The 12,077-nt window shown below is 34.2% G+C and overlaps 1 protein-coding gene across 2 annotated transcripts; it reads left to right on the top strand.

Annotated features, from left to right (window-relative positions):
- The first annotated feature begins 5,463 nt into the window (after window positions 1-5,463).
- Window positions 5,464-12,030, top strand: LOC104909100 (endonuclease 4). Of its 2 annotated transcripts, none has more exons than XM_048634513.2 (10): window positions 5,464-5,732; window positions 5,830-5,957; window positions 6,379-6,559; window positions 6,773-6,883; window positions 6,963-7,018; window positions 8,676-8,777; window positions 9,172-9,264; window positions 9,917-9,984; window positions 10,618-10,691; window positions 11,530-12,030. In XM_048634513.2, the coding sequence occupies exons 2-10, from the start codon at window positions 5,841-5,843 to the stop codon at window positions 11,676-11,678; spliced, it is 951 nt and encodes a 316-aa protein (XP_048490470.1). In that variant the 5' UTR covers window positions 5,464-5,732; window positions 5,830-5,840; the 3' UTR covers window positions 11,679-12,030. The 2 variants fall into 2 exon arrangements, with proteins under 2 accessions (XP_048490470.1, XP_010696599.1); XM_010698297.4 differs by having other exon boundaries at window positions 5,476-5,732; window positions 8,694-8,777.
- Window positions 12,031-12,077: the final 47 nt, after the last annotated feature.

The following is a 12,077-nucleotide window of genomic DNA, read 5'->3' as shown; positions in this document are numbered from 1 at the left end:
GCATCATAGAGATTGACAAGAAGATGATAAACATGCTGAAAATGTATAAGAGTATACCTTTCTATTCAAGCCCAAAGCAGAAGTGAGGTCATAGAACTTACGCATTAGCATTTCTTCTTCTACCTACAAGTCCAGTCAAAATCATCATCATAAACTTATCAAAGAGGAAAACAAAAACATTTCAACTCCCAACTTACTATGTGATCACTTAAAAAAAAACTAAAAAAAGAATGTTCTGAAGTAACTACAACGAACCTACAAAGAGCAACAATATATACTTGATCCATTCTAAACAAATAAAACACTTATCATTTTATTTGGTACGTGCTTCTCTCCATAAAATAGATTCCTTTTTTTATCTCTCTCTATAATATTCATTTATTTTAGAACGGAGGAAGTATAATCTTATCTTAGCAACAACAACAATGCATAGCGAACATATTAAGTTCCAAAATCGAACCATAAAACATAGTATGTTGACAATCAGAATGGTAAAGAGACCTGCAGCCTATGCAATTCATGAGACATTTTCTTGTGCGCATCCTCAAGTAGCTCATTCTGCTTGTCCAAGAGCCTACAAAGGCAAACATTAAACTTGGAATGAACAAAGGATCTAAAAAATAAAATTGAATGATTGATGAATTGAGAAAGAAAGAAAATTCTTACTTGAACATATCTGCAGCGTTTTTGGGATCCATGAAGGATACTAAGCAAAAAAGAAAAAGGAAAAATTAGAATCCAGTATTCTATAAATATGAAATCCCTAGAGGGAAAAAGGCAAGGAATAACTAGAAAAATCAGAATTGAATCTAAACTCATGGCTCAAATCAAAGAAAAGTCAAAAATAGCCTTTTTTTGTATAAGAGAGGGAAAGCCGACGTGGCGGAGGTCGTTAGCGTAGGGCGATGGGATTGGGGCTGTTCAGTGTTGCTGCTGTTGGCTGGAGTATGTTTTGTGCCAGAAGAAACCATCAAACCAAGCTGGGGTGGAGGGGTAAATTTTTTTAAAAGGGTAGGTTAGTCTTTTTCTCCTTTTCGCTGTATAAGATAGATCAGTTACAAATTTATGTTGACTTAATTTCACCTTATTCGATGAGCTTATTACTTTTTTTTGGTTAGACTAGAACAAGATGCTCCAAATCAAAATCCAAAAGTGTTGCCTTTTTAGTTCTCAGAATTCATTGCTTGCAGATACGCTAAAAGTAGATTAGCTATCAATGAGAAAGCCACCCCAGGTCCCCAACCTTAATCTACAGAAGCAATTATAAGACTTGGATGAAGAGCAATCTTGCATAAATGAGCTCAGACAAGATGTTAATTTAGCAGAAGAAAAGGCTGGTTCAGCAAGCCAAGAATTGCACCAGCCCCTTCTCTAAAACTAAATGAGATAAGAAAATATGTTAAAGGTGAGGGCATGTCTCTCACAGCTCTCAAACTAAGGACCCATTTCGTTACCTACGTTCATGGGAACGGAAGCAGTAGACAATCCCGCTTCTTATCAACTGTTTAGTTCACATAAGCTTACAAATGGTCATTAAACATGAAAATTGAAAAAGTGAAGTTAATGACATCTATGCATAGCATAGTTCTTGAAGAAAGTCCATCTTAGGTTACTTGTAGATAGTTTTTAAGGTGTAGTACTTTCTCTGTTTCTAAATACACACAACATTTGCATAATAACCCCTATTTATTTACAACCTTATCCTATATTCTCTCACAATTTATAAAATGTGCTCTTATTTGATTGATTTTAATGCATACTTTCATAATATTAACTTTCTTATAATTTTTACTTACACATAATTTAAAATTTTTTGGATAGTGTATAGACACGAAATTTTAATAGAATATCATATATGATATTATTGTGATAATAGAAGTCTAGTACTTACACAATAGATAATCTATATCTTCTAATTCTATTTTTATTAACTTTTAATCATATCTCCAAGTACTAGACTTCTATTATCACAATAATATCATATATGCATCAAAAAGGAAGGTGTCAAGAGTCAGACAAAAATTCCACTATTCGCTAGACACTCAACTGAAAACACCAACAAGACCACTTTTACAATTACAAAAACTCTTATTCTCCGAATCAAAACAGTAAGAAACAAATAAAAGAAGAGAAAGAGATCGATTAAGAGAAAAGCTTGACAGTGTAAAGTGTAAACTATACATTCTTCAAAACTTTTAACTATTATACCTGATACAAGTACAACATCTTCCAATACAGTCTACAAAAAACTAAGAGATTGCTTAATGCTCAACTAACACCAATTACTTGCATGTAAACTAAAGTGTCAACGATATTAATAACCAGTGAAAGTATAAAATCCATTACATAGATTTCCTCAGTCTATGAGATCAAGGTTGAGGACAACGATTAAAAAAATAAATCGAACTTGCTATCGTAGTAGGAGATTAAGTTTCAGCAACCATAGAAAGTTCTTACAGTAAATAATATTTAAATATAAATCAAGTATGAGAAAGATTCATTTAATGATATGGAAGAACAAAAATTGGCTAGGTTTTGTGTGGTTTGAACATTATTACTAACTTATCCCAGTTGCTACTTTGTTGGTCCTGCTATGAGATGTGTGTTCTTGGTTGCTACTAACTTCTTATCCATATGTAAAAACAATTGAAAGGAACCAAGACGTTATGTCGCTTATAAATCATAATGTATTGACGATAGTTTGTACTTGGTTGCTACTAACTTCCTATCCATATGTAAAAACAATTGAAGGGAAGCAAGGCGTTATGTTGCTTATAAATCATAATGTATGGAGGATAGTTTTTCACAAGTTTAGCGAAGGCTAAGAGAGATAGGTCCTGTACGAGGGAGAGTTGAAGAGTCTTAAATTTACTCCTGATCTTCACTGTCAACAAGCTCTCTAAAGTCTAAAGTGTAAAAAGTGTAGGACTACGCCTCTATGGTCATATTGTTTTGCTCTTGAATGCCCTGTCAAATGAGCATTGAGCACTATAGTTGATGAGTATAAGGCCAGAAGGTTTTTACAGCTGAATAAGAAAGTGGAAAAGGAAGGATTAGTATGATTATGAAGATACCCATGTCCAGGACAAGGAGACCACTATCGTCACTACTTTTACTCTATCCTTTGTGGGAACTTGAGATTGATGAACATGTGTAACATGAAGAGGGGAATGAATTAAATGGCAAGGAGTAAGAAAAAAAGGGGACTTTCATCTTCTACTTTGCTGTCAATGTTGCTAGTAAAGAGGGCTAGGCTTAACAAAGTCAGCAGCCGCCTCCGCCCTCATGTCTTCGAAAGAACAGCATTATGGTAAAGTAATTAAGTCTTTCCTAATACATGCTCCCTCACTTAATTATTATTTCAAGATAAAGCTCCCATATGTAACCTCAACCTCCCAAAACTAGATTTTCAAATAAATCCTACAAAATTTGAACCCACATGAGATATTGACAATTGCACAGAATTCGTGCAAAACGCAAATATGCAATCAACTTTTATTTATCAGAATTGAAGAATAAGCTAATATTTGTAGTAGTTTCTTAAAGTTTACCATTACCAATAACAACAGAAAGAAGAGTAGTATGTAGAATGTAATTAGAACCACTAATTAAAAAAAAAAGACTTGAATTTGAGTTTGATTATTCAAATAGCTAAACACAAAGCACAGAAATTTAACTACCTTTAATATAGAGTGACTCATGGGCAGTTCAAACACATTCAAATTACATGAAAACAATAATAATAAAAAAAAAAGAGAATTGAAGATTCAAGAAAGTTACCTGGTGTCGAAGCAAAATCTGGTGTGGCTCTTCTGATTCCTGTGAGGGGTCGTTAGTGTTGGGCCGACGGGGTACCCGTCTACCCGATATGGTCGCCGACTTCGCCCGAGGAGGAGCCACGAGAAGGAATAAGTGATGACGATGAGTCGATGACGGATTGACCAGCTAGTTTTGTTGTTGCCTCTAGTGTTGGGGATTAATATGCAAATTCAAAGAGTTAATCTTTTACTCTACACTCATCCACTTTATTTTTGCTTATTTCATATCTAATCAGATCAGATCAGTTCAGATCAGATCAGTTCAGTTCAGATTATGCTTATATTTAAAAATCATTATATCTTTCATTACATATTAGTAAAAATTATAATAATTGAATATTAATAAAGTACTCACTAAGACGAATCAAACAAGACCCCACATGACTATATTTTTTCTTATATATTGAGAAAAATCTAAAAGATAAGATCTTATAATCAGATAAGATCAGATCAGAAAAAATAAGTTCAGATTAAGTTCAGATCAGAAAATTTCAGGTGAACTAAACATAGCCTTAGTCCTATACTTATTATTCTCTTATCCAAATTTCATTGAAATTGTTATTTTTATCCCAATTTCATAGAAGTTTTTTCTAACAACTTACTATATTTATCCCCAATTCAAAAGTTTTTTTTTAACAACTTATCACGTCATAATATCCATTTCCAAATTTTGCACTAGACAAAATATTACAAAAAGCTAATAGAATAAATTATGAAATTTATAAATAATAAATATATTTGATAATTGTAACTTATTCGGGACATAATCCGGGCCAAAATAATAGTTAATAAAAATTATAATGTGCAACAATAGATTATGCATGTGTCCTTATTGGTCAAATTTACACACTTATGTAACAATTTGCTATAATGTACTTACCAAACACTTTTATACAAACAACTAATACAATCAGCTAGTCAAATCAGCTAACATATTTAGCTAACAACTATCCACTAATCGTCAAACATGATTTATCCTATTTACTGACTCCTCTCCACATGTTGATTATTAGGGGTATTATTCACTTTATAATAGATTTTATATTGGAGTATATACAATATTAAATTATATACAGAAAAATAGAAAATATATATTATAATTTGAATAATGGTTATGGTTAACCAGAAAATCGTACCGAAATATCGATTAATAGCTTATTTGGTAACCGATTTGAACAATTACGAGTACGGGTTGGAAAAAGAGTGGATCGAAATGTAGTTTCGGAATGGTTAACCACCCATAAACACCCGTACATGCTATGTAGTTAATTTTTTTTTTTTGAGGGGCTATATAGTTAACTTAAAACTTGTTAGTTTTGAAATTTATCTCCTTTTAAGGTGACAACTTAGAAAAAAACCCCTACAAACTTTGCTTCTTTTCTTAATGAAAAATCGAAAGGTAAAAGAGGAAAATAAATGAATAGAATGAGATAGAGAAAATCTAAGTGTTTATTGCCCCTATCCACGTGCAAGGCTATATTTGATTTTCTTTCAATTTAATTTATTGTTTTTGATAAAGAACACTAAATTATTTTTTTTTTTTTTTTTGACAGACACTAAATTATTAATTAACTACGTTTAAGAGATAGAAATTTCTACTTCAGAAAATTTCTGAACAAATAAAAAGTATATAAATCATAAATGTTGTAGTATACTCCTATAATTTCAATGAATTTTTGTGAATTTAATGTCATATATTTAACTAAATTAATGTTGTAGTATAATCTCACTCAAGTAGTAGCCACTAGCCAGCTGTTAATCAAAGGTTGGTTCTTTCAATTTACACTTGAATTAACAGCCTCAGTAAAATAAACATTCTCCATTTCTTTTCCCAATTAATTGCTCTTTGTTCTTCACCACTTCAAAGTGCTGACTTTTTTGGGTATCAAATTTTCAGTAGCATTTCAAGAACAGGTGAAATTGTTTATAGTATTTCTCTTCAAGGGTTTTTGATTTCTGGAAATCAAGAACATATTTTTATCAAATTTCTGCAATCTTAACTTTTGTGCAGGTAAAAGAAACATGGGATCGTCGAAGCTTTTATGCGTTATTGGAGTGGCAATCATCTTTCTTCAGCTTATTTCTGGGACTTCTGGTTGGGGACAACATGGGCACTATGCTATTTGTAAAATAGCTGAGGTAAGATTGACATATATTCATGCTTGTTGCCTTTTTTATTCTATAATTTCAATCATTTTTTGTGAATTTGGTGTAGTTACTCCTAAATTAATTCATGTATGACTGATGAATTATGCTTTTTGTTTTTTTTTTGGGTGAACAAAGTAACATAGAAGTTAGGGTGATAATAAAAGCTAGTTACATTAGGCTAGCAATAGTATCCATGCTCCTACAATAATGAGCAAACAAACCAAAGTGAGATGATTTCTATTATCTTGATTCACCATATGACTGTTGAATAAATTGAATTGTTGAGTAATGAATTTGAGTAGGCTTGAGTTCGTCTATGTTAGCGTGAGCTGCGAAATTTAGAAGTTTTGGTGAGCTAAGATGGAATTTGATGTGGCTTTTTCCTATATCCCCCTTCCCACAAATTTTTCAGGGATATCTGTCTAAAGATGCATTGGATGTTGTGAAAAAACTGCTTTCAGAATCCGCTCAGGGGGAACTAGCTGCTGTCTGCTCTTGGGCTGATCTGTTTGCAGTTCGTTCCCATTACTACTGGAGCCGTGCACTTCATTTTGTTGATACTCCTGATTTTAGGTGTAATTATGACTACACTAGTAAGTTGGTTGCTGAATCCCATTTCCTATAATAAAATCTGTCCAGCCTAAAGAAGCCAATCATGTGGAAACCCCCTGATTAAAAACCTGTGATACAAGAAAGTTGGCTCGATCCTGGGATCTAACTTGTGATATTTCACTGATCTCTACCTTATTGCTGTTACATATTTAACTGTCCCTTACAAGTTACAATGTCAACAACATATTCTGCAGGAGATTGCCATGATTCTTCTGGACGCAAGAATAGATGTGTGACTGGAGCAATCTACAATTACACGCTACAGTTAACGTCAGCTTGCCACAACTCTGTTTCTGAATCTAGATGTATGTACTATAGATTGAGTTTTTTTTTTCTCGTTTTTTCTGTCTTCGAGGCTGGGAACTCATGATTTATTGTATACAGATAACTTAACGGAGGCTCTCATGTTTCTGTCGCATTTTGTTGGTGATGTTCACCAGGTTAATCCTCCTCCTTGGTAGCTTAGGTTTGAAGCACTGAAGTCCTGAATTCTAACTTGCACATAACATTGCACAATTCTTATTTGGCAGTATGCCTTTTTTTTATAATCAAGTCAGCTGTGGGACTTTATTGTGTGATCAAGATAAGAAGTGTGCTACCAATAGCTCTTTGTAGCAGTTTCAATTTAGCATGTGAAGGGAATGGTTTGTCACCTGCAACTGAGTTATAATAAGCTATTTTATGCATATAGTCGAGCTAAACTTTTCTAAGTCACTTAATTTGTCTCTCTTCATTGACGGCAAGTGACCAATTATAGTGAAGTTGGTTTTAATGTCCATAGCTTTTCAAATTTCAACTCTTGCACTAGTACAACAGAGACCTCTATTTTCTCCTGCAAGTTTAATGTGATGGGAAAAAAGGATTTGATATAACAATAATAAATGGTCATGTAGCTTCTTTTGTCACCTCATGCAGTCACTGTGATAAAATTTCAGTAATAAGACTGACTCATAGTAGCTGATTGGAAGTTGGAACCATCACTCTGAACAGGAAAAGGCTCCCATTTTGGAAGAAGAGAGGGGTAACAAGTTGAAATTAGAGTTTCTTGAGCTATGATTTCCAGCTTTCATTCAATTTGACTTTGTGACTTGGTTTACCGGCAGTGAACATTTTTGGGAATCTGAGGGAGGGAACTAGTAAGGGAGAAGGTGGAAGGAGAAGAGAAGGAAAAACAAGACAGAAATATATAAGCCAATAAGGTCCTTTTGGAGGGGTATGAGACTCAGATGAAATTTCTGGAAAATTTGAATCCTTCTATATTACTTCCTTTTCTTCTCCTTTTTGAAATTTGAATGAGAGCGAGAAGGAAATACAAGACAGAAAGTAAAAAAGGATATGCTATCCTCCCTTTCCTCCCCTATCTGTTACTCTTGAGTCTGATATGGAATAAAGGCCTCTATAAATAGAACACTTTGGAGTTTTGGAGTGTAAGACAACCAAGACTCTTTATAGAATTACTTTCCACTAATTTATTTATGAAGAAAAGAATTTAGAAACCCATATGTTGTAGATGTTAAAGATATAACAGTCCACATGTTTATGTATGTAATACTTCCCCTCCATAGTCCATATTGACATGTCTTGCTAGGATAGTCTCGTCGTATCAAATCTTCTATATTCCATAGTGCTCCTTAGTTGCTTCTGTCAAAGTCCATAGCGCAGAAGTTCTATTTGACTGAAAATGGTGTTTCTTATTTCCTTCTGTTGTTTGGGAGGAAATTATCTTGGTATGGTCTCAAGTTGACTGAATTTCCTTTTTATGAAGAAGGACCTTTTGAGGAGTTTATGACTATGTGAGATGGAATGCGAGTGCTATATGAAAAAAGGGGGAAATGATACTAGATCAGAACAATATAACTAAGTATGATGTAGAGTATGAACTGCAAGCTTTATTAACAGTTTGGTTATAACCCAGCGACAAAGTTGGCACCGATAAGTATTCATGAAGGAAGTCTGCTTTCATTACGTACCATTCTTTTCTCTCCCTTTTCCTTTTTGATTTTGTAGTAATCACTAACACTTTTATATTGATAACCTGCCTGCATTTTGTTATATTAATCACTAACACTTTTTGATTTTTTGAAAAGCAATTAATAGGGCTTCTCCTGCATGCAGCCTCTACATTGTGGGTTCTTAGGCGATCTAGGAGGGAACAGAATTCAACTTCATTGGTACCGCAGGAAGGCTAATTTGCACCATGTACATGTTCCTCTTTTTTACCTTTTTCCTGCTTAAATTATTTGCAGTGAATGACTTCAGTGTGTAGCCCCTCATTTCTGAAAGAAGTAGAGGACATGATGGTTTTGAACGTGCAATTTCCTTCCGCTGAATTCTTTTAATCTATTGGAGTTGGTGACAGAAGAAAAAATTCTGCAAAAAGTTAATCACATGAAATGTTAATGTCTCAAGCTCCCTGATGTCCACATTGGGGAACAATTGTCAGTTTGTAACTTGAACTAGTAATGTGACAACCTTTTTTGGATGGACATAGCATCAAAGTGTCACAATAACTTGTGCTAAATGTATTTGGTGTATTTTCTTTCATAATTCGAGTCTCTCTTGCCGTCTTAAACCGCTTGTTTTTTTATGTCAGGTGTGGGATACGGAAATCATTGATACTGCCTTGAAGAATTTCTATGGTTCAGATTTGAGCATCATGATAGAAGCCCTTCGCAAAAATATTACGGTAAGCTGCTTTTTTTTCTTGTAGAAGAGGTTGAATAACTGACTAACGTAAAGCAGCATCTGCCAATTCAAACACTTCACTTGTCAAACCCAATATTTCATTTGCTGCAAGTAGTAACTTCAGATATGTTTACATCTACCAACCTAATTTTTTTTTGATATATTACAAGTGAATGAATGCTAAGATTGCTAACTAGCTGTCTTCAGAGTCCATCAACCTGCTAAATTTTTTGTAATCAAGTAATGCTGCTTGTTTTGGAGAGAACAATAAAGATTTAAATTTGAGATAGGGGGGAGGGGTTGGCACGGAACCGAGATTTTTGTGGCTCACTTCGCTCTCTGCATGGATTTGTAACAAAAACCAGAAGTTTAGTGATGGATCAAGCTGGAGAAGTTGTTTGAATTTTTGTGTATGGATTATGTTAATACTTTACAACATATTCATTATCTGTATAAGATCTAGAATTCATGATCTATGTAATTGCTTCCAACAAATTGTAATAAAAAATAAATGCTGCTAGCTTATTCTCTGTTATCAGAATTTGCAATTTCTGACTATAATTATCAAGTCATTCTTGGTATCTGCTTCCGATTCATTTTAGAGCAAGAGCATGATCTAATAATTGGATTTTCGTCCATTTTGGATTATTTAGGAAAACTGGTCCAATGATGTTGAATCGTGGGAAGAATGTGAAGGAAACCGCACAGTTTGTCCAAATCCGTAAGTTTGTTCATTTGTGATTTTCTTACTATTTGTTTGTTATTTGGAATAATCCAGCCTCCGAGAGCCATGTTCAACGAGTGAAGCTTGGTTAATCACTCAAATGAGAGGAGGGGCGCTGATGTTTTTGGCAAGAGTTAACGAACCTGTATTCGACTAATGTTCCTCTCTTCTGGATCCTAGTCCCAATAGGACAAAGTACTATAATCATTACAAAATACTAAAGTACAAAATATTACTGATTTGTCATAGCAAAAAGGCTAAAGAGAAAGAGATGGCAAATGATGAATAGTGATAATGGCTTTTCAGTAATGTTGCCACCCTGCTTGTGCAATCTATCTGGTTGTGTTTTGATGCTTGTTCTGTGAAGCTTAAAATTTTATCTCCCATGGAAGGGATAGGTGACATGAAACTTCACCTTCATGGTTGGAAAATGATATGGAAACAAACGAAAAAACAACAAAAAGTTGCCAGAATCCTAACCAATAGAAATATAGAATGAGGTGGGCAGCATGAGCAAAGAAACATCTCCAATGGTCGTTCACATATATCGACTGCCTCCATTTCCTTTGGAATATATTCAGACTACTTCTTTGAGTATGATAAATTAATCACAAAGATGTGCTTTTGCAGGTATGCATCCGAGAGTGTTAGCCTGGCTTGCAAATACGCATACAAAAATGCGACACCAGGAAGTGTATTGGGAGGTATTATTTCAAACTTATTACTACTTTATAGTGCGTCTTTATGTGAATTTACAATCAAGTGTGCTGAATTATGAAACTGTAAAATGAAGTATACAGTTTCTTGGAAGCAAGTCGCATGGCTTTTGCTGACACAAAGAGACCTTCTGGCAGGAAATGTACTTTCATATCCCTCAGAGCAGAGAAGAAATTAAACAAATTCCTTGTTCTGAGTTCCATTTAGAAATGGTAATAAGGCAAATAATAGGCGTGGAGCATGAAATTTCAACATGAAAAACCCCTTAAAAATGTAGGTTAACACATAGGACAAGAACTGCAAAACTTCTACTATTCAGATTGCTAGGCCTAAGAAGATCTCCGTGTCTAATCTCTTAGTTTTCCTTGCTTTTTCTGTTTTTCATTCTCAATCTAAATGAAGATATAGGATTGGGGGTGGTTCATACTTTCTGCTCTGCTGCTTGTTAGCCTCCTTCTCTCAGTTGATTCTGACGGAAGGTGAAGTATTATTTTACGTACTTGAGCAGAGTATACCCTGAAGTTAAAACATCCTGTGTGTGCATCTTATAGTGCTTGGATGGAGTCAACGCATATAAACTACTTGTTTTTTTCCATGTTACTCAGACTCGGGTAACTAAAGTCTCCATAACCATGTCTGAGTGTCGATAACTTAGGTTCTAATACAACCTGGGTGTTGGGATGATTAAGTTGTCTGAAAGTGGACTAGAGTTTGAATTTAGTACCATTTGCATGATCACTGTTGCAGGATGGAGACACACAAAGAATCTAGCGAACTTTTTTTTCCGTTTAATCAGATCTCTGCATTTCTAATCTTTTGTCACAGATGACTACTTCCTCTCTCGGCTACCCATAGTGCAAAGGAGGCTGGCTCAAGGTGGGCTCCGCTTGGCAGCTACTCTGAACCGCATTTTTGATTCGTGCGGACTGATCTCTAATATGGGAAGAGGAGTGCATGGAGCTTATTATGCATGAGACTTCATCTTCTTAATTTATACTTTGAAGAATCATATGCTGTTGATCTGAAATTGAAAAATGGTACCATCACTCTTCATATTCATTTATATATCTTTAGGTGGATCTAATAAAAAGAAGAGGGGTGAAAGGAAAAGGAAATGATTCTATCATGTATTATTGTAAATAGAAACATCAAACACTTGCAAAATGTTGTTCTTCATTTAGATAAATTCAGTGAGAGTATCGCTTATTGTAACATAGAAGTACTATCTAATTGTATCTGTACAGATATCATCAGGCGTTATTTCGAGCACTTGTTGTTTACAATCAAATTACCTTAATATTGAAAAAAACAATCCTTGCTTGTTAAGTTTTATTTTTGAGGAATGCTTGCTAAGTTGATGATGGCCTTGTTTG

The sequence above is a fragment of the Beta vulgaris genome, chromosome 8 (assembly GCF_026745355.1).
Source record: "Beta vulgaris subsp. vulgaris cultivar EL10 chromosome 8, EL10.2, whole genome shotgun sequence".
Classification (NCBI taxonomy): domain Eukaryota; kingdom Viridiplantae; phylum Streptophyta; class Magnoliopsida; order Caryophyllales; family Amaranthaceae; genus Beta; species Beta vulgaris.
The sequence above is the reverse complement of the archived record's forward strand: the minus strand, read 5'-3'. Positions and strand labels throughout refer to the sequence as shown.

Coding starts and splice junctions, on each gene's coding strand:
- LOC104909100 (XM_048634513.2), top strand. CDS start 5,841: ATGGGATCGTCGAAGCTTTTATGCGTTATTGGAGTGGCAATCATCTTT. Junction 8,778..9,171: donor GGAAGGCTAATTTGCACCAT/GTACATGTTCCT, acceptor TTTTTATGTCAG/GTGTGGGATACGGAAATCAT. Junction 9,265..9,916: donor CCCTTCGCAAAAATATTACG/GTAAGCTGCTTT, acceptor TGGATTATTTAG/GAAAACTGGTCCAATGATGT.